This window comes from Thunnus maccoyii, chromosome 1 (genome assembly GCF_910596095.1).
Source record: "Thunnus maccoyii chromosome 1, fThuMac1.1, whole genome shotgun sequence".
Taxonomy (NCBI): domain Eukaryota; kingdom Metazoa; phylum Chordata; class Actinopteri; order Scombriformes; family Scombridae; genus Thunnus; species Thunnus maccoyii.
The window spans coordinates 30,457,612-30,480,601 of NC_056533.1; the positions used below are offsets into that span (position 1 = coordinate 30,457,612).

Sequence of the window (22,990 nt, forward strand, 5' to 3'; positions counted from 1 at the left end):
AAACATTGCCTTTGAACATAATCCGGGCAGCAATTACATTTGCCATTGCAGCTTAATTGGGAAAACAATTAAGTAGTATATAAATAATTTGAGACAGGGTTGCTTTTAGATTTGTTAAATATATCACCAATTAACACTCATATTTTGTTTGTTTAAACACCGTTTCCAGTCTTTATACTAAGCTAAGCAATCTGTCTCCTGATCATGGCAGTATATTTAAAGATTCCTCCCCTGTTATAAGACATTTAAAAATACTCTGCTTTGACTAATAATTTGTGTCTGATATGTTTTTTCCACAAAAATGGTCAAAAAAATTGTTAAAAACTTACATTATTACAAATTACTCTCTCTCCCTTATTAAAAAAATCCAGAATCTATGAAAATACAAACATTGTTCATTTCAAAAATTTAACTGCTGGACACAAGATGTCTCCTACAGTACTTGTAAGGTCCATTCCAGTTTCCACATCACACTTGTGTAAATTGTATACTGGACCACGATATGCTCCAAACTAGTTGTGATGTCACACATCATGCTCGTAGGTACACGCCTTGATCTCAGAGTTTAAGGTGGACACAGAGAAACTTCCCACTTTCAGCAGATGAATATGAGAACAGCCTTCACGTGTTAAATCTGCACATAAATCATTCTGCACAGTGAAGCTCAAACATCCAAGTGAAGTTACAATAAGCAAAACACATTTTTGAGTGGAGGAACATTAACAGACAAATGGGCGAATGTGGCTCGGGAGGTGGTCCACTAATCAGAGGGTTGGCCACATGTTGAAGCAGGATACTTGGGCAGGATACTGAACCCCTGATTGCAACTGCAAATTGTTTGTGTGAGTGTGTGTGTGTGTGAAACATTGTAAAGCGCTTTGTTTAGGAAGCTCTGTATCGCTCCTGATGAGCAGGTTGGCACCTTGGACGGCAGCCTCTGCACATCAGTGTATGAACGTGTGTGAATGGGTGAATGTTGGCATGTGCTGGCTCCAAACTGGCATGTATTACAGAGTGCTTTGAGTGGTTGATAAAACTAGAAAGGCGCCATATAAATGCAGTCCACTTAACGTATGAAAGTGGTATCGATCTTCTCTTGTAACTCTCCACTAGAGAGCAAATAACATAACATTTTACAAAGTGTTGCACTTCTGCTTTAAGATTAAAACTTTAGAAGAAAGTCACTCAGCAAGGTGAAAAGATCAAGAAAAACATCTGGGACTTCGGTTGTCAAATTGCACTCATAAAGATGTGGCAGGTGTACTGTTTCTGTTTTCTTTTCTCTGTTGCTTCCACATTCTCCCACCTCCTTTGAGACCCCCAAACAACACACACACAAATTCAATAACGCAGGGTTCAACGGTGTGTTAATTTCATCTAGTGGGTAAATTTATGGACACCATAAAGCCTCTGGCCTCCGGACACCGCAGAACCAAGGATTCACTGTAATGTTATCACGACCATCTCAAAGGCATCTGAATGACAGCAGAGGAGGCAGGAACGCCGGCACAGGGGCCATGAAGAGACTGAGCTTATCGGGTTTATGTTGGGCTAATTACAGGACTGGGAGACAGTCTCTACTGTCAGGAGAGACGGTAATATCGTTAGTGTTGAGGAAAGAGGAGGAATGGGATGCGTGGGACGAAGTCTGTGGCTCTGAGGCAGAAATTATGGCTGGATTGTATACTGTAAATGCCAGAAGTTAATGAAAAATGCAAGCGGGTGGCAGGAGAGACAGTCCTTCTCAGGTGTCTGCACTTCTCTCTGGATCAGAATAGCCTAATTAGGATAAATTATTAATCAGGATTGTTTTTCCTCTAAGTAGTTTCACCGAAAGAGCATTCAATATGAACAAAATGCTACAGAGCTGTGCAGGACCAAAGTCTATTATTTTAGGTGTACCACCTGAATTAACTAGAAACACACAAATATCTATATTGAGTCATCAAAATTGGAGCTAAGAAATAGTTAAAATACACTCAGCCCTCACTTCAACAGGACAAATTAAATAAAAAATAAAACTCTGGAGATGGAGCCAACTTCTTGAAATACAAATCAAGAATCCAATATCAAAGACATCGGACTAAATGACTAAATAATAAGTAATTAAACTATGTTTTATACAGTTGGCAACCATGTGACTGCTCTCCACGCTTGGTGTCAGCAGAGTGCACTGGAACTTAATTCCAATAAAACAAAAGAGCTGATTATTTGCTCTAAATAGCACTTTGGCTCTAAGCCCGTCATAATCAAAGTGGAAACTGCAGACGAGGAATGTTCTTAGATTGTAAACTTTATTTCTTTGTTAGTGTGGATGATGTTTTCAAGAAATGTATGCCATCTATTTATTTGCCCAGCTGACTTAATAGCTTCAGCGTGAGCAAATTTTACAGATTTGTATTCTACAAATCTTATTGAATGTTTTCTGTTGTACATATCAATGCATGTAATGTTGTGTACTGTATATCTAAATATGAGTGTACAAATACATGATACTGTAAATTTGGCAGCTATATTTTATGGTTTCTGTTTTTAGCTTTGTTTTTGTTTGTTTTTTTCTCTTCCTCTCTCTGCAGCCAAGGCGTAGAGGGTATGAGGTCAGTATGAGCTGCTTTAGTTTGTTGTGTTATTTTGGAAATGTAAAAGCTCAGACAAGATGTTGACACAGTTTGAGTTATTGATGCACGTGGAGTTTTTACCAATGGAGTTTATGTTCTTTGTATGAGGGCATTCAATTCCTTTTTGTGTTATGTACCCTGCATCCTTACCAATCTACATGGGAAAAAGCGACAAAAATAGTTAGTCACCAAAAACAAACAAACAAAAAAAATCTACATCAAGCTGGTGAGGGTTATAACGTGGCCAGTAAACTTGTCTGAAGGCCACAAAGCCAGTGGAGGGCTCTTTGGGAACAGAAGGTGAGGAGGATAGAGGAAGATGTATCACAGAAGGAACCTTCACATCCTCACTCTTCATCTCCAGGTTTGATCTCTGGTTACAAAGAACACACATAAGAAGTATTTTATCCTTCAGGCAAATGACCTCGATCAATTCATAGAGACTTAATCTCAATTTTTAAAGGTGTTTTTTGAACGGTCAGACGGACTGAAGATAGCTTTCTATCTTTTCAGACAATAAAGTTGTACAGCCTGGAGAAGTATTAGATATAACTGTATACAGTAGAAGTTGGTTATTCCATTGATTTTATTTACTTTAAGCTAATACCTTTGCATTTTATGTTTAAGTTGTTTTTTTTTCTTTTGTTAAAGCAAATATTTATATTAATATCTAATGGCTAATTGCAGAAATAATGCAATGTAAAATAAAAAAAAGTAACTCTTTTGTCTCGTACAATAAAATATGACCCCACACACCCCAAACATTTACTGATTATTTCCTAAACTAATTGTTTTGATTATTTTTTTATAAAATATCAGAAAATAGTCAAACACATTTGAAATATATAGATAGGAAATCTTCACAACTGAAAAGCTGAAACCAAAGAATCAGAACCGTTGCAATTTTCCATCAATTTCCTAATCAAGTAACTGTTACTGCTCTACAATGTACATGAAAGACAATAAACCAGTCAAACATCTGTACGGACATCGTCATTAAACTGCTGCTGTGATGTGAAACTGCAGAGTTAGACGTGGGAGAAGAAGAGATCAAACAAGGAGTTTAAGAAAAATTATTTTTAATTTTTTTTTACACCTTTAAAAAGCAAGTTTTAAAGCACAAAGATTTACTCTGTATATAAACACCTCTCTTCCTTAGACTAAAAAATGGTAGCGTTTGCACATTGTGCTTGGATTGCAAAGTCTGTACAACCACTCTGGGTCTCCTGTGGTGACACAACCCCAGTAAACATTTTATTGCATAAATCACATTTGACCTCAGTGGTCATATGTTGAAGTCTTTAAAACAAATAGTGGAAAGACAGAGAAAATGAGGAGAAAGAAACTCTTATACCTATTACACAGTGAACAATAATAGCAGCTTTCTTAATGAAGGCGTTGCACATTGTCCTGAAACAAAAACAAAGTCATCCAAAAGAAATAAAAACCAAAATCATGTAACAGAAACGGCAGTTGTGCTTTCGTCTATCTAGCAAAACATCCGACACATTTGCAAATGATTCCAACAAATGATGAATGATGCAAACACACACACTTCAAAAAGAAATTTAAAAAAAAAAAGAAACTTTGTAGGAGAATTTGCAGCTATTGGCTCATTTCCCTTTAAAACAGTAGCTGACTAAATGCTAATCTCTAGTTGCACACGTCCCCTTTTACGATAAGCAAGTTTTACATATCTTGTTTTTGCAATTATCTATTCAACCTACGTTTGAAAAACTAGCATTTCTCAAAAGGCAGTGTCTCTTCGTGACATCTCCAAGGAGACTTAAAATCATTAAATGCTGAATGGAAATCGGTTCACACAAAAATATACAAATTCAAATCAATGACTTTGGTATAAACAAAATGGAGATAGTTACACACATACACACACACACATACATACATACACAACTTCCTTTCCTGAATGCTCAGTTTCCATTTAAACGACATATTTCTACTTGTCCTGTCAAAATTGTAAAGTATGAACTATGCAAGTGTTCATGGGAAGAAAAATGCCACTGTGAAATGAAGAAATCAAGGTTCATCAAGTGTAGATCTACTGGGATTAACAAAACCTACACTCATACCTCTTCTCTGCCTTTAAAACAGAACATCCACAGTATAAACCTTTATGATGGAGGATTAGGGCCACTTTTCAGAAAAGAAAATCGAGAATAAAGTCAAAATATTTTGAGAAAAATGTTGTGAATTCAAGAAAAAGTCGTGACTTTATTTTTTTAAAAGGTCATATCTCAAGAAAATAGTTATATTTATCAATTTAAAGTCAGAGTATTACGAGAAAAGGTTGCTTTGAGAACAAAATTCTGTATGTTATGATTAAACTGGGTACACTGGATTACATTTTCCTGACTTATTTACCGTACAGTTACAGTTTTTCTTGCAAAAGACTTTTTGTCCAGACTCATGTCCAGAGAGTCATAAATCTTATAATATTACTCATAATATTAGGACTTATTTCATGAAATGTTCAGACTTTATTCTAGAAATATATCATTATTTTTTGTAACTTTATTATACATTTTTTCTTTACAGTGGCCCTGATACTCTGCTGTGAAATCTCACTTAGTTCTGAATGCAAGAAGTCGCAGATGAAGCTGTGAGGTTAGATAGAGGTACCTGAAGGACTTTGACCTAAAGCGACTCAGCCGTCTCTCTTTTTTTTTTCTAGCTGATGTTACATCCTGGCGTTTCTTTGATTCATTCTTGGCAGATCACACAATGACAAGCTGCGAGCAGACTGTCTGGGAAAATGTTTACACCTCAAAGATTACACCAGTGTTTATGAAAATGACCTCAGAGAATCCGCCCTCCACACTTCAGAGGAGCCTGATTCCTGTGATTCTCCTGCCTCCCATTGATAATCTTTAAGGTAGATCGATGAAAGCCTCATTGATGCTGAGGGCTCCACTTTGTTTTGTTTGTGTGCGTGTTGATGCCGGTAAGCGCTGACTCATCCCCGTCTAGCTACTGCGTGCAGGCTCTCCAGCCTATTAGCCGGGTGAATTGTTGGTGTCTTGGCGAGCCTGTTTCTCCTCGTACAGCGGTCAACAGGGCAGCGCTTGGATTAAAAACAGCGAGTTCATGCACCCACGGCAGCTGAGAGGAGAAACGAGAGCCCACTGGGACTGGCAGGCTCTTTATGTTTGTCAAGAATTTACCTCGGGCTTCAGTACTCTTGGCATTGTCTATTTAAATGTTATAAACTGACATGCTAGTGAGATGCAGCTGCTGCCCACATGCATTTCTACCCGAATACACAACACAGGCATCTGCCACCACCTACACTTGTATCCTGCAATAATCATCTGGAAACATGAGTAATAGAAAAAGACCTTTTCAGATGAGCTTCCAAGTAAACAACAACCTCAAACGGTCAAGATGGGAGCGTGAGAATGAGTGAAAATGTAGCTACAACTAATAGTGTTCAAACCCAGAGAAATTAAGATTTTAATGTTTAAGTGATGACGGGTCAGAGGATTTACCAAAAGCTAATGTTTGGCTTTAAAGGAAGTTTCAGTTCAAAGTTATGCCCTGTGTGTATCTCTTATTATCACTATGGGATGAATGGGATGAAGAAATCTTTATAAAATTACACCAGAGGCTCTACGCTGATCTGTGTGACACTTTAGTGGATTTTTCTACTGTATTCATCTTATCCATCAGGTACAGTGCATATTAATTGACATTAATTCAATTATAAACGTGAGTCAGCCAGGATTGACTCTTTTACATGTGCAGTCGCTTGTCTGAACAGATGAAAATGATTGATTATATGATCAGACAGCTTACTGTACATGTGTGTACATATTTAAAGTCCGCACACTGGGGATTCATTTCAAGACCGATGAAAAAGATAAACATATGTGACTCAATCTAGATCACAACTGCTCTCTAACAGAGGGGCAGTGTTTCCTGATCAATGAATCTAGTGGCTCATTTCTCAGCTGCTGTTCTCCAGCAAACATTAATTTGTCATCAGCTTGGTGCCTAATTGGCTCAGCTGAGATCACAACCCAGGATCTCCGGAGTGGCAGACACATGTTTCACTAACTGAGCTGAACTCAAAGTGATGCAGAACTAAGTATTCCTTCTGCGATGGCATATGCACAAAAAGCATCTCATCTTAAAGTATTTTATAACAGCACCTCAGCACTGGCAGCTAATCAGGCTAAATTATTAATTAGGATTGTTTTAGGACTGATGAGGACCACTAATGTTGTGGCAGCATGCTACCTGCAGTCTGCAACACTTCAGCTGAAGCACAACCTGGTCCCAGTGCAAGTCACATGACAATGCACTCTTGGCCAGCACCCTTGGCCAGTTAGTGTAAGCTAAGCACAGTAGAATTATGGGAAGGACCCAGGTAGTCTAGCTGGTAGTGGAACTGGTTTAACCATTAAATCAAACATAGTGGTTTGGTTCCTCTGAGCTGATTTCAAGCAGCCTGACAGGTAAAGTATAATACTTCTTATATTTATGTCAATGGAAAAATGATTTAAAATGAGTTAAGCTACCTGAAGTGTCAACATATCTCAACTGATTAAAATTATTTGTTATTATATATCTGTATTTCATGAGAACGGACAACAGAAAAGAAATGAAATCCACCAGTTTAGAAGCGTAGAGCATTCGGCTCCTCGGCCTTTCTGTAAAGATGACCAAATGATTTTCTCTCATCTAACAGCTTAAACATGATCTACTAAAAAAACATAACATACTGATATAAAACTTCTTAGAGTTTTTAAGGCTATGACATTTGAAAAAAAACTGTTATAAAATCCAAAATGTTGAAGTATTTTATATTGATAAGATTATTGGGTTTTTTTGCCGACACCCTCCTCCAAATAATTTATAATATATTCTGTTATTTACAGTTTATTTGCTGCAATAAACTTTGTAAATCTGGGATGAAATGGTAAAAAAATACAACTGCAGAAGAGACTTGTGGTGGATGCATCAAAGAATGTCGGAAACATGTGATTCTGTTTAAACTATTCAAGCAGTTTCATCTTTCTCTAACATCATATATTGTTATTTTAAACAACACATCCGCACACGTTCTTCCTGAACACAAAAAAAAAACACACTCTGAAACTAGGTCTGTGCATAATTACAAACACTAGCTCAAGGAAAAAAAAGAAGAGAGGAGAGCTACAATCGATGTTGCAGAAAATATAAAACCTGCAACAGAGCACACGAGAAACTTTGAGAGCTGCAGCTGACTGAACTCATCCTTTAGATTATGAACCTCGACCAAAACTGGGACGCACGATATGAGCCTCCTTCTCACATTCAAATCATTCATTCAATTCTCACACATACACTATACTCAACCTCTTTTCAGTCATCATCTCAGCTCTATACTATATCTGGGTTACAGTTTGTCTAGTTGTGCTTGGCACGAATCCCTTTTAAGTAATTTTTCCAGCGCTTCACCACATCCTTGAAGATGGGGGCGTTGTCTATGGATGCCAGCAGCTGTAGCTGGTTAATATGTGTGGTGTGATAGTCCCAGCGTGCCAGGTTGGGCGCAGTGCCCAGCATGAAGTGGCGTAGGTCATAGATGCTCCCAGACCCAGTGTCAAAGAGCGGCAGCATAGCCTTCAGTGACTCCATGCCACGGCTGAACAGCTGCCCGGCCTCCCTGCCAAGCTTCTCGCCAGCTGTCTCAGTCAAATCGTAGAGTCCCAGCAGGGAGTAGATGAAGCCGTTGAGGACAAAGGAGCTGGGCGTGGTGGGGTATTCTTCATACCAGTCGTATTTGTTCATGAACACAGCTTTGACCCCGTGCTGCGCTGAAGGCACCTTGTAGGGTCCAACTGCCTTGAGGGCAGCGTTGAGGTAAGCCTGGTCCTTAGTGAGGAGGTAGGCTCTCACCAGGGTGGACATGGCCTGGCCCTGGGCCATGGCTGAGTACCAGCCGGGCTCCAGAGGCCGGAAGCCTTCACCCAGTTTACGCGTAACCATGATGGGCCAGCCGCCACGTTCATCCTGGTTGCGCAGCAGCCAGTCGCTGGCGGCGAAGAAGGCGGCCATGTGGGCAGTGGTGGAGATGGTGATGTTGTCAACAAAGCCACGTCCGTGTAGGACTAATCGCACCACCCGTCTGGGCATGATCTGAGAGAGAAATCAAACGCGAATGCAGACAAGACAATTAAAAACTGAAATCAGGGCTGTGATGTTGTTAATAATCTCCCCAAGTAATTATTTAGTGTCCAAGTTCTCATAATTTGATAATCTGCTTTTAAACTCTAATGTCTTAATAGATCATAAGTTACATTTTTATAGAACTCCTGAGAATTGAGATATACATAGAGCATTTAAATTTTTTTTTAGTAAAACCTAAAAAAAAAAGATTTGCCTCAATCGGACAAACAAGCAGAAGTTTAACATTTTACCTACATGTGGTTTTGAATATTTTAGTACAGATCATAGCATATTCAAATCAACCAATTAATCAACCTTTGTGGCCTTCACGGCCTTGGTGTTGGACAGTCCGACGCCCTTCCTGAGGTCGGTGAGCAGGTCGCGGGTCAGAGTGCTCCAAGCGGTTCGCTGCCCGATGCCGTAGGTGATTTCACGATCTTTGAAGGCGATGAGCTGCGTGCTGGTCACGTAGTGGATGGTGAAGGGCGGCCCTTTCTCCGTGGTCTCGAGGACCACAGACACACTGCCGTTGGCGATGAACTTGATGTCCAAGCTGAGGATGAAGTCTTTGGAGTTACCCAGCTGCAGGGACACGCCTTCTGAGGACTCTGTGGAGGTGATTGGGGGGGTGGGCGCAGATAAATGGGGAAGATGTTAAAAATACATATAAAAAACCTGGACTGCAGAAGAAAAAGAAAGTTTGTAGCGTTTCTTCAGGTGCACAAGGTCAGAAGAAAACCTCATTTGACTGATTCCAAAAACTTCTGATGAATATTGGACGACATTGGATTATTTTTAGCACATTGACTGGAAGCCTTTTTAAAGTGCGTCTGTCTCCCTTAAGACAGTATGCTTTGATGTGTGTTTCTATGATAGCTCAACTTTTTACTCATGTTCCCAAGATTCACTCTGTAGTCACATTCTTAAATGATCAAGAACAGTCAGACGACTTTAAAAAAATTCTACGGTCAAAGCCATATCTTTTATTACCAGGGGTCTTGTATTTTTATTACATGTGTGAAGCGCCTCGCTCTGTGTATGTGTGTGTGTGTGTGTGTGTGTGTGTGTGTGTGTGTGTGTGTATATGAGAGACACACACACACAGACAAGCCTCTCATGAGATGTACAGTACAGATGTGTCACTGCACACTGAGCTTAATTAGGAGGAGGACAGAAGCGAGGGAATAGAGAAGGAGAGATCGGGGGAGAAGAACAGCAGCAAGATGGAAGAGAGTGAAATAAGAAGCTGATGCACTGCAGAAACTTTTCTATTTGCATCTCCGCATTTTCTTCCCGGCAAATCTCAAAGACACCAGCTGAGATGATATTCAGTTTCCACACTGCCACCACTCCTCCTGCACTGCATCAACTCAGTGCCAGCTCAGTTCAGGCACTTCTGTTCTGAATTCATTTCAACTCCCTAAAGCGCCAACAGCTTCTGGAATAATCTCTCCTTTGGCCTTGTTACTTGGTCTGCACAGTGAAAAAAAAACTCCCCAATAAACCTTTCCTAATCACGGCTCCCCAAAGGATGAAGAGAGGAAAGAGTGTAGGAGGGTAATGGAATGATGGGTCGCACAAGAGCCCTTAAAGCCAGTCTGAGAGGGAAGAGAGTGAAAATGAGCCAATGGTGAGAAGACAATTAAGAATCAGAGACACAGAGATCTCACATGACATGAGCCGGGAAAGCAAAAGTAGACGAAGCCGACGGAGACACAAAGACAGTCGATCAGGAGGAGAATGAAGGAGAGAGCCAGTCTGGCAGGGGCCTCTGGATGACTACGGCTCTTTAATGCACTCATAAATCCATTACTTAAGGCAATGCAGAGAGTAAGTGGATTTGTACTCTGGCCCCGTGATTACTCTGCCATCAATAAAGGATGGGCAGGGAATATAGACGAGATTCCACCTCTTCAGCTCTGCTCTGCTCTGCTCTCTGGCTGTTTAGCAATGAGGCATGAGACATGGATGACACGCGGCTAGAAATATGTCAGCGTAAATCCACACTTGTATACATGAGTGAGAGTGTGAGAGCAACACTTGTAAACACATGTATGTGTTGCGCAGATGTGCAGATACGAAGATCTAAGCGACATCAGTCAACGCACATGTGGTTATTCATCCACGTTCTCCGCTGACTGGAGACAAAGGACATATAGAGCCTATAAAAAAATATTCATCCCCTTGGAAGTTTTCATGTTTTATTGTCTGACAGCATCGAATCAAAGTAGATTTAATGTGTTTTTTTTTTAAATACTGATCAATGGAAAAAGATCCTTTAATGTCAAAGTGAAAATAGATCTCTACAAAGTGATCTAAATTTAAAGCTGCGAAGATAAGTCGAATGATAGAATGTCAATCAGCAACTATTATGATCATTAATTAATAGTTTGTCTTTTTTTTTTTACTGGTTTCAGCTTCTGAAATGCTATTTTTTGTCTTTACACTGATTATCTTTGGGTTTTGGACTGTTGGTCAGACAAAAAAAGATATCTAACATCTCAGGTAAAGTATAACATCCATTTTTTGCTATTTTCTGACATTTTATAGACAAAAGGATTAACTGATTAATCAAGAAAATAATCACTAGTTGGAGCCCAATCTAAATTAATTCCAAATACAGAATGCAATCTACATTTTTGTATAAGTATTCACCCCCTCTCAGTCAGTATTTAGTAAATGTACCTTTGGCAGGATTTGCAGCCTTGAGTCTGTCTCTTATCAGCTTTGTACATATGGAGACTGCTATTTTCCTTCTGTTCTTCTCTGCAAAACTGCTCAATCTCTGACAGGTTGTATGGGGATTGAGAGTCAACAGGCTTTTTCAAGTCCAGCCACAAATTCAGATTAAAATCTGGACCCTGGCTCAGCCACCGGAGATCTGTTTTCACTTTGATGTTAACGGGACTTTTTCTTTTGATCGGTGCCAAAAAAAGCTGCATTAAATCTGCTTTGATTCAATGTTGTAAACAGGGCTGACACTAATGATTATTTCCATAATTGATTAAATGGTAAATGGCTGCATTTATATGGCGCTTTTATCCACAGCTCTTTACAATTTGCCGCTCATTTACCCGTTCAATCACACACTAGTGGCAGAGAAAATACCATGCAAGGTGCCAACCTGACCATTGGGAGCAATTTGAGGTTCAGTATCTTGCTCAAGGACACTTTGACATGTAGACAAGAGGAACAGGAGATTGAACTGCCAACCCAGTGATTAGTGAGTCTCAGCTGCCCAATAGATTACAGACTAATCTACTGATTACTTTCTCAATTCATCTTTTTGTCTATAAAATGTCAAAAAAAATAGTGAAAAACACCAATCACAGTTTTTCAAAGCCTAAGGTGACATCTCCAGATTACTTTTTTGCTTAAAAAAACATTAAATCATTAAATTAATTATTATAATAGTTGCAGATTTCTTTTGACAAAACTTCCACACAGGTACAGGAATAATCTTTTATGTTCTCTTTTTACACTTTTCCCCATGTTTTATATTAGCAGTGGTCTTCTCCCTCGGCAAAAAGCTGAAAAGTGCCTTGTTGAGTAGTGGTCTGTGTGTCTCCTGCTCATCTTGTTTGATTCATTTAATCATCTTCTGTGCACATTGTAAGTTTTTGGAGGGCATCTTCGAACAGTCAGTATGAACAGGGGGAATGATTACAGCAAGCAAAACCTGTTTCAGTGTTCATATGGCCTCCTGACTGTTGTTTTACAACAGACTTGAGAAATTGTGAACCAGTCCTTTAATAGATAAATCAGCTAATAGTTGCAGCTATAGTAGTAAAAATAATAGCTTACAATATAGTTATTATTTTATTACTAAAAACTTTTTATAGACAGGGTTAGACAGCTGTTACTCCACTGCATCTACATACACTGAAAACTCTGCTAATTCTGACAGGGATCAGTTTATGCAAACTACATTTCTCCACTTTCAACCAACCATAAGGGGATTCAGAAAATAAAGGTTCTCTGTAGTGGACAGCGTTCGTGCAGGAATGTGCAGATGGTAGATGGAGGGTTATTATCAGGGGACAGACGATTGATCCACTTGTCAGAGGATTTGAGAGGCTGCTCAACACCGGCGCCCTAGATACAGTAAGGAGGAAAAATGAAAGACCCAAACAGAAAGAAGTGGAAGGAGGCGAGGACAGAAAGAGAAACTGACAGCGGGAAAAGAAAACAAGGAAAGTTTAGATGAGTTTTCTGATGAGAGAGCAGAATAAACGGATAGAGCAAATACAATCTCGATGTTTAGTTAGTACGAGAGGGCTGAGGGGTGACAAGTGGGTGGAAATGGGTACCTAGAGGTGGAAGACGGACTGAAATCCGGGGGTAGAAGAAGAAGATTAATGGAGAATGAAGACTGCCGAGGGAGGGCCGAGTGGGTGATGATGGGTCGGTGATGAGAGGAGTGATGATGAAAACATGATGATGTCAAGGAAGGAGAGAGCTATGATGGGGAGTTGAGCTGTAGGGCGAGGTGAGCGAGGAGTCGAGAGGGAGACAAAAAAAAAAAAAAAAAAAGCATAGAGAGATGAAATGAAAAGAAATTGTTGATGATGAAAAGTTGAAAGTGGAAGAATTAGGAGGAGGAGAAGAAAATTACAGTAGAGAGAGCAGCTCAACAGAGGACAGAGAGAGAGGGCGCCCTGGAAATATCAGCAGGAGATCAGAGGAGAATAAAGACAGCTCACTGTCAGCACTGGGTGAAAGATTTTGATTTCTCCCAATTCCAAAAATAACTCTGAAAATATCTTATGGCCGTGGTCATTTTACAGCTCTGAAACTAGGCCAGATCTCCAATCTTTGTTATAATAGTCAGATTTTATTTATAGTTTAGATATTCAAACCACACAGAGGTGTGTACTGACACTCCTACATTTCACAACAAAAAAGCACTACAGCGCACGATCTGTACATTACCCAAAACTGAATTTAATGCAAATATGTAAGTAATATAATTTGTATGCAACATAACCTGCTGCCAAAACTTTACGCTGATCCTCTTCTATAAGGATTTTCTTCATCATCAGTTAATCTGCTGTTTATTATCTTGATGAATTGATTCATTGTTTATAGGTCACGTCTTAAAACTGCGTCTTTTAAAAAATATCTAAATTGCTATCACATGAGAAAAAGAAAAGCAGCATTTTGTAGCTCTGGATAAAATTCTATTTGGGACACAACGAAAAAGGACAACAGAACCGAAGAGGGAGACGAGAGATATTTTCTCTGCTTATAGATCCATTTTCAGATGCATAAGGGAGAAGGCTGCACATAATAATGGACTGTAGTGTCTGAGGGAGGTTGGAGCAGACTGTCCTCATATGAGTCCTTGATGCAATGTGACTGAGGTAAATTAAATTAAGAGTCCTTGGAGTTGAAGCAAAGCAAAATCACACCAAGGACAGTGACATCCTTCAGTCAGTGTTATTATAAGTGGTGAAACTCTCTTTTTTTCTGAAAGCATATTAATTATGCACTTATTATATATGATTTATAATATGGGGACAATTCATCAACTAGCAAAGATTTTCAATGCTCACATCTCACTAAATACCTCTAAAAATTAAAAATAAAAAGTTTACAGGTCATTGTCTCATCAGAGACCTTCACATCTTAAATTATTCTATCATGTTATCGGATTGAATTCTTAACTGTAGAAAGGGTGATTAAAATGACAGTACACGGTTTGTCTAACCTTTCACTTCTTCTAAATCACTTCTGACAATGTTAAAGCTAATAATATCTGACTGACGACCACTAAATGACACGACCAAGTGCTCTCCACTGTAGCATTCAGAGCTAACATTAGCTTTACAGACTGACAGGACGAGTCGCTTCAAAGCCTCGAATCCTGGAGAGCTACTAAACTGATAAGCTTAAAATATAAATACGATTAACATGATATGCTTAAAAGATTAACTTGGTGATAGTCTGTGTTTTTCTTACTGCTAATGAATACTATTTTAAGACTAAAATTGACAATTAATTGATCCTACTAATAAGCATTGGCAAGTGTAGCCAAAGCTGATATACAGTAGCTTATTCCTTTATATCGTAGAGCACACGCTAACATGTTCATTCATTACAATGAACTGTAGTAACGTAGTTTAATCTGAGTGGATCCCACACTGTCCTGCTGTCATAAATAGCTAGCACCAACACCATTTACTCCTGTTTGAGTAACATTTGCTAATTATTTAGCTTATTTTAAATGTGAAAGCACATTCTTCAAGCTTTGAGTCCATTTTTTTATAATTATGTCTTCAGTAGAGACAAACGGACTTGGGGCAGATTGACACAGTCGGGGTAGGGAAGGAAGAAAGAAAGTATTGAGAGATGGACTAACACATTGTTGGTTTTGATATTTTCATGGGATTGACAATCAGCCGTATCCTTTAAAGTTTGACCGTTAGATTCTGATGACTGATCTCTATCCATCAGCTGTTGGTAATTTATCTTGACTACTTATCTGACATGATCACGCACATTGTTTCGCTGAGGAGAGCCGCCACTCTGTCGGTCTCTCTGATCAACAAACAAACAACAGTCATCTAGCTTTCATTAGAACAGACAGACAACAGCCTGTGGGGCTTTATTTTGTCCTTTGACCAACAAACAGGATTAAGGTTAATTGGCTACTGCTGATAACGTTTGCAGACAACAGTCATTCCAAACAGTGATATTCATGCTCTCTGGCTAAAGAGGAGAAGTCTGCAGTCAAATCAATGCCGACTGCATGTGTTTCTGTCTTTAGCATCACGTGGGAATCTACACAATACATTAACATGGCATGACTGTGACAATGTCTGACTAAGTGAATAAAATAGGAAGAAATGTGCGATGTCTGCTGGTTCTTTCATCATCATTTTTTCGGAATCTGTCATAACGTGTTGAGTCCGCTGTCAACCAACACAGAGTGCCGGTATTCTAACACTATGGCAGTGACTCACCGCAGACTATTATCCTGTCCTGAGGGTGTAGTTACATATCGAGCCTCCTACAGCCACAGTTAACAGGAGATAAGCTCCTTGCCCTGAGGCCATCTGGGCTCACGGATGGCTCATACGTACCTGAAGCACTGAACTGACGCACGGAGGTAGCACGGGTCTTGTCGTGGACACGGCTGAGACCGCAACCTTTCGGCACACTCCAGGGCGCTGTGCTGGCCCGGCTATCTCTCTCTTCGGCTGTATCGTAGACCTCCACGTGGGGTGGGCGCTCAGTCAGGTTTTTGCTGTAGTGGCTTAAGCCGTACTGGGCAATCTGGATGGCGTAGAAGTAGCCCTGAGGACCCCACTGAGTGGACAGTGGAACACCTGGGTGGAAGAGAGGGAAGAAAATGAGGAAAATTTTGTGAAATAAATATAGAAAATGACCTCCTTATATGTACAAGACAACAGACGAGTCTGTGGTTGGTTGTATTTTTCTGGTTATTACTTCTAAAATGTATTAAATGCTTCTAAATCTTGTGCTTACATTGGCATCTTGTTCATGGAAATGTTTTTCTTTTAAGCTCTTTGCAGTCTATTTCAACCAAAAGTTCATTTTTAGATGGCAGTTGTCATAACGCCTTTTCTTGGCTTGAGGAAAAACTGACATCTGTTATGTGCAGTGTCACACTGTCATATCAATAAAACTGTCCCGAAATTAATTAGCGAAACTAAAAATACAAATGACAAAACTTTCTAGTAATCTGATGGGTTCACAGACGCAGAAGACAACAGAAAATGATCACTGCGAAAGAAAAGGAGGAAAAGAACCCCACCTGCTCTTGTAAATGATAGGATAATGTGGTGAAATTCAAGTTAATCTACTGTGTTTCACCAGAGGCAAGCTTCCCTGCTCACACGGCCAGAAATAGCTCAGGCAGAAGAATCACTCTGATTAACTGATAGTTCACTTAAAGACCCAAACCCCATCGTTCTGAGAGGAAGACCATAATATATTCAGATTAGGGTTGGGTGATTATCTGCACTGCACACATAACTGACTCCTTATGTTCTTTTAGTTGTTCTCCGACATACAGATTCTGTTGTTGGCCTTAATCACAACAAACATTTACTAAATTTTGGACTGCAAAACAAAATAAACCTAAGTGTACACACACATTTATCTTCGTCTTCTTCATCGTCAAAACATTGACTTAATTTTCACTTGTCAGTGAGAACATTCAACTAAACCGTCCTTCAACTCCTGATCTAAAGCTGCAATGATCAATCAACTAGCCTGTTGACAGAACATTTTGATGATGATTAATCATTTTGAGCTGTTTTTTAAGAAAAATATATCAAAATTCTCTGTATCCAGCTTCTCAAATGGGTAGATTTTTTTTTTTTTTTCCTTTATGACAGTAAACTGAATATCTTGGGTTGTGAAATGTTGGTCCGCACAAAAGAAGACAGCTAAAGACGTCACGACCTTCGGACATTTTACAGACCAAACAACTAATCGATTAATCCAGAAAAAAACTGACAGATTAATAGATAATTTAGGCAGATCAAAGTCACTGCATAAAAACATCATGCATTCTCAGCTGTAGAGTGTCAATCATACTGATAAGCACGAGACTACACACTGCTCCCTGCCGTGTTTCCAGTGTAAATAATCTATATGGATGTCCCATCCATATGGATTTGCAGCAAGCCACGAAGATTTTTCATGTTTTTGTATTGATTTTTTTTTTTTTTTTTTACTCTCAAAAGTCAAAGTCACATGCAGATGGTGGTCAATAAAGTCATGTGAGCAACCCTTCCTTCCTGCCATATTGTATCAGACACGGAGGAGCTAAAGTTATGCGTTTCCTATTTGTACCAGGCAATTGAATTATGCTATCTGTTCATGCTTAGCCACTGCCTGTGCTGCTGTTTTTAGAAAAAAAAACCATTAAGGGCTCAACTGTGTGCTGAAATGAATGTGTTACTACTAGCTATTATTTTGTAGTAATTTGTCATAATGTACTTAATTAAAATTCTTTTCCCAGACAGAGACAGTGTCTCTTAGGAGCCTGAGTGTTACTGGTGCACAATATGCATCACTGATATCCTGTTAATGGTTATCAACAGTCACAACGCAGCCTGCTAAATGGCAAACATTCCCAAAGAATGAATCGGATATTCGTATTTCCTACAGTTTGATCATCATGTATTGGAGGCGTGAATGTATCTATTTATTTATTGTTTATTTTTTTAGGGACATGTACATAGCATGGGTCAATGCTATAAACTACATGATGGCTGCAAAGTTGTCACAAACAACTCATGATTGAGAACTGATTTGAGGTATGTGTAGATAACAATCCAAATCCCACCCCCTCCCTCCCTCCCTCCCTCCACACACACACACACACACACACACACATACACATGCCAGACTTTTCTCCATGCCCATCTTGTTACTGGCATCTCCCTTGACAACTTAAGTCAAATGACTGTCAAAATCCTAGCACTGTGCTTCTCACCAAGTAACACCAAGTAATCCATGTGGAATTGACTGTTAAGCCTCCACATATTTTCATGACTCCAGAGATGACTTTTCTAGAAATCTGAGAAACTAGGCCAATCAAAGCAGGCTCTTAGCCTACTGCAGTTGATGTAGCAGCAAATGTGGTACACTATTTATTACTTGTAGTGCTGCAACTTGTTTTCCTCCTCTCTTTTAAACACTGGCCTTTTATTCTCTATCTCTTACAGGTCAACAAACCTTTGGCATCTTTTATGCTTCATTAAGATACAGTATATGTTTAATATTAACATTGTACCATATTACTGTAATGTGTAATGTGAAGGCAAGGCTTGATTGTTGTCCCAAACCCACTGAGATTTATGACAATTTTGTGGTTCTTGGTAGCTTTCAGCCTCCTTTGGCCAAACCATTTTGGTTTAAAGCAAACAAGCTCAAACAGCTGGAGTGTAGAAATACATTTGTGAAGAAAAACAAGTGTTTTGCTCAAGGGCCAAAGATTTTTTTTAGCACTTGGTGGAGAACAAAGAAGAGGCTAAAAGGCAAGTGAATAATTGGCTTTCAACACGACTCCAGTGGGATGCTCATCAGATCAGAAGGTGTGATGCAAGAAAACATTAGCCACACCAGTTTGAGAAGCCAATGGTGTATTAGTGATTCATTTATGTGATTTTTTTTTTGTGGTTTCCTTCTAGTGGCCTAATAGCTTCATACAGGTTTAACATTTGTATTTAACACTCAACATACTGCAGGGGCTGGTTGTAACCTGGCTGCTAACATCACAAGGCTGTTGGAAAGCAGCACAGATGAAAAGAGTAACGCCTGCACACTTGACTAAAACCACAACTTTATTCAATTTTGACCTGGCAAAGATCCAGCTGGGATTGAAACATTGTCTGCTTAAATTAATTTGTGGTTTGGACTCACTGTAACCAGGGTGTAGCCTAAATGGTTTGCATTAGTGTCTGGTCTAGATTCTGTTCCAAGACCATTCATCCCAGTTCACCTCTGCCTTCATAAGAAAGCATCATACTGATCTTAGGTCAGCAGGTTGAGTGTGTACAGGTGTTACAACAGGACAGATAATGTGTCATGTAAATGTTTGCACTGACAGTGTGAGTGTGTGCATTTTATCATGCACTTAAAAAGGTCATAGGATGTGTTTAAGGAGTGTGTGAAAGTGATGTTTGCAGTAGAAAGGGGACTGAAGATGGAGATAGTCTGAGAAAAAGGGAGAGACACACACAAAAAAAAAAAACGAGACAGATCGTGATTTAAGAGAGTGTTGTTAGACAGGATTAACTACTTCCACTAATGATAGCGCCGTGGCTGCAAGAGCATCATTATTCTCCACTTTTGTTCTTTGTCTCATGGAGTCTTGTGGTGCAATGAGGAAGAGTAAGACCTCAGTTTCTAACCCTCTAATATAAAACCATAAGCCCTACAGGGGATGTGACAAGTAAAGGCACATTAAAGCGCTGTTTGTGATGGGTTTTTTTTTTAAGAGTCTGTGTAATAAGATGAACCTTGAGAGAAGAAATTTGCATTCAAATGACTAACTGTAAATTTCAGACTAATTTGTTTGAAACACCCGTGATGTTTAGCGCTTTTTTTTTTTTTCCAGCCCAACTGCGTCACGATTTAAAGAAACCAGCAGCTGCTTGAGCTGAAGATATCAGTTCAATGTTCTGGGTCAACGATTTTGACTCCTGTATGAAATTACATCCCAATAGAATATAGTAGGTGCACAATATTTCATACATATTGCAGAGAGTACTGTTAAATAACTTGTCCATGGACAGCAGGGTGCGTTGCGATAGAAATGCTCCCATGACCTTGTTTAAGCCCTGCGGCCTCTGACTGACAGGCTAATTAATGTACTGCTATTTTCACTTATAAAAATGTGGTAAGTTAAAGAGAAGTGAGTATGCTTGTGCATGTAGAGTGCTAAATAGCAAGAAGCCTTGAGCTTAATTAATGGCCCTTGGTAAATTGTGTGTGTGTGTGCAAGTATGAGTATAGATGTGTTTCCTCTATTTTGTACTAAAAGAAATGGTCGGCAGGAAATGGGAGGGTGAGAATAACCTGCCCGCTGCTACGCCCAGAGGTACCAACGGATTTGGCCTCGCTGACCCATTTTCCGTACCTTTCCAGAAAAAGAGTGTCCAAATTTTTGACTGGTACTGTATGTTCCCTCTCATAGCTGTGACGCAACAAAACAATGAAAGGATAGGTTCACTATTTTTCAAGTCTGTCTCAAAACAACAGTCAGGTGTCCATATAAACAGTGAAAGAGGTTTTCCTCGCTGTAATCATTCCTCCTGTTCATACTGGCTATTTAAAAGATCCCCTTCAAATGTGCTTTCAGTGTGATGGGGGGCCAAAATCCACAGTGTGTCCACACAGTCATCTTGTGCAAAAATGCATTTAAAGGTTTATGTGAAGCTTATATGAGGCTTCAGTTAGTCATATCAAGTGTATATCTGCAACAGTTACAGTCTTTTTAGCATCAAATTCCCTCTTTATGTTTCCCTGATGAGCTGTGGTGGAAGAATAGAAACAAAAAGAGGAACTCTGGCACTAAAAAGACTAACGTTGAAAGATATCTTCTTGATTTGACTAATTTGGACGAATTTTGGCCCCCATCACTTACCTTGTAAGTGTATTATGAAGGGATCTTCCAATTGTTGGTATGAGCAGGAGGAATGACAGCAAAAACATGTTTCAATGTTCATTAGGGCACCTGACTGTTGTTTTAAGACAGAAATGAAAAACTGTGAAACCGTCCTTTAAGGTAAAAGGAGCATAATTTGTCACCTACAAAGTCTTTATGCGGATAGTGGTTTAGATAAAACTGATACAATGACTACTGCAAAAATGTGAAAATAATTCAAACCTCATAATTCGGTTTTCTCCACTTGACTGAGGGTATCACAATCTCACAAAAAGTGTGTGACAGAATAACACAAAACCTTTTTTCTAGCTTTTAATATTAAGAAGACCCCTGCGTGCGGTAATGTTTGTGTGATGTGACAAAAAAAGCAGTTTTGCATCACCACGTTAAAAAAATGCCAGAGTAGGAAAATCACACGATCCATCTCAGCAAAAATACCTACTTAACGCTGGCGAATTACCTTTTACAGACAGTGGCTATCATCACTCATCAAGGTAACCTCTACACCTGACACTTTGCCAATGAATATATCATCATTACATCTCAACACAAAAACAAAAGCTTGCTCAGGACTGTGGCTGAATAACTAACAGCACGTCTACTCCTGTTATCTTCACTGGAAACACTGCTATGTTTGAAATTTTAAAGGAATTTTTGGGGGAAAAATCAAACAAATGCTATATTTTGAGTTCATGATTTGGTAATTTTTTTCTTTTCTTTTACTGGTGGCTCCAGTATGATGATAAAAGAATGATAATGAATATCTATTTTGTAATTTCAGGCGAGTATATGGTGCCACTTCTTCAAGCGAGTGGAGCACTGAACTATATTAATGACAATGTGGTTTGGACTAATAGGCTTTTAAAATGAGCTATTGATCGTTCCTGGCAATTATTTTAAAGGGAACCTTGAAAAGAAAACAACACTGAGAAGGGAAGGAAGACTCACTTCACAGACATCCGGCAAGATCTCCAAAAAAAAAAGAAATGCTGACAATGTCTGAGTGAAGAAAAGAAACATTTTTAATTGACTTGACATTAATCACATTTGGTAGCGGTAGAGATAAAGAAAGGCTAATAGCGTTTGGGAATGGGTGGCAGAGATTGAGTGGCTGCTGAACTATCTTCTTAATCAAGTCTTAATTCACTTTCACACACATCAAATGGAGTATTTAAGATGCACCATTTGTTTGAGAAAGACCTCATTCTGTAAGTCACACATCTCTAGTAGTAAATTCTACATATTTGGTCTAAATACACTGAATCTGTGCTGTGTGGACGGGGGTATGTGGTGGTTTACTTTTGACAGCATAGAAGAAAAAATACCACTGAATGCTGAATCTTACCTTCATGAGAAATGCGGTATTTTTTGAGTTGATAAAACTCACTTTTTAAAAACAAAAAAAAAAACCCTGTGCCTTCCTGTTCGGTCCCTAATACAGGTCTTACAGTATTTTAATGTGTTAAACGTAGTTGTGAAATGAAAATGTGTGTTTACATGTTGTGTTTGTTATTCTGCCAGGTCTTTTCTTGTAGAATAGATATTGTATCTCAACAGTAGAAGTTAGGGAGGTTTAAAAATACTGATGTTCATATGCATAATGATTACTTTTATGTAAGCACCACTACGGCTCCTCAGGCAAGAATGATCTGTCTGAGAAAATAAGGCTGGCTTTTAAATCTCTTCTAAAAATCACGCTTTTATCTTAAAGCTTATCCTGGTTTTACTTGGAGTTTTTTAAAAATCTTAAATTAGTGGAATTAATTTTACCTATTTTATTCTGGTCCTGTCAATATCCTTTTTTAGTTAAGTTGTTCATTTGATTTTATCATTGTTCTTATTATTAATTAATCAGCTGCAATCTGCCATCCCTCCAGGACACCGAGGCGAGCAGGAAAGATCATGGCCGACGCCTCCCCCCACGGACATAAACTTTTTGAAATGCTCCCCTCAGGCAAGAGGCTGAGGTCTGTTAAGACCAAAACCCTCACACCACAAGAACAGTTTCTTCCTGTCTGCAGCCAACCTCTTATTATATTATTAATTGCACACT

At 39.1% G+C, this 22,990-nt stretch overlaps 1 protein-coding gene across 2 annotated transcripts in view; it reads right to left on the reverse strand.

Moving 5' to 3' along the window:
* Positions 1-3,680: 3,680 nt before the first annotated feature.
* The window catches only part of glceb (glucuronic acid epimerase b), a 57,496-nt gene continuing 38,186 nt past the window's right edge, over positions 3,681-22,990 (reverse strand). For both annotated transcript variants that reach the window (XM_042414387.1, XM_042414397.1), the window contains exons 4-6: positions 15,875-16,120; positions 9,105-9,397; positions 3,681-8,759 (exon numbers count right to left, since the gene is read on the reverse strand). In XM_042414387.1, coding sequence (XP_042270321.1) covers positions 8,028-8,759; positions 9,105-9,397; positions 15,875-16,120 — 1,271 coding nt within the window. In that variant the 3' untranslated portion in view covers positions 3,681-8,027. The remainder of the gene's footprint in view (positions 8,760-9,104; positions 9,398-15,874; positions 16,121-22,990) is intronic.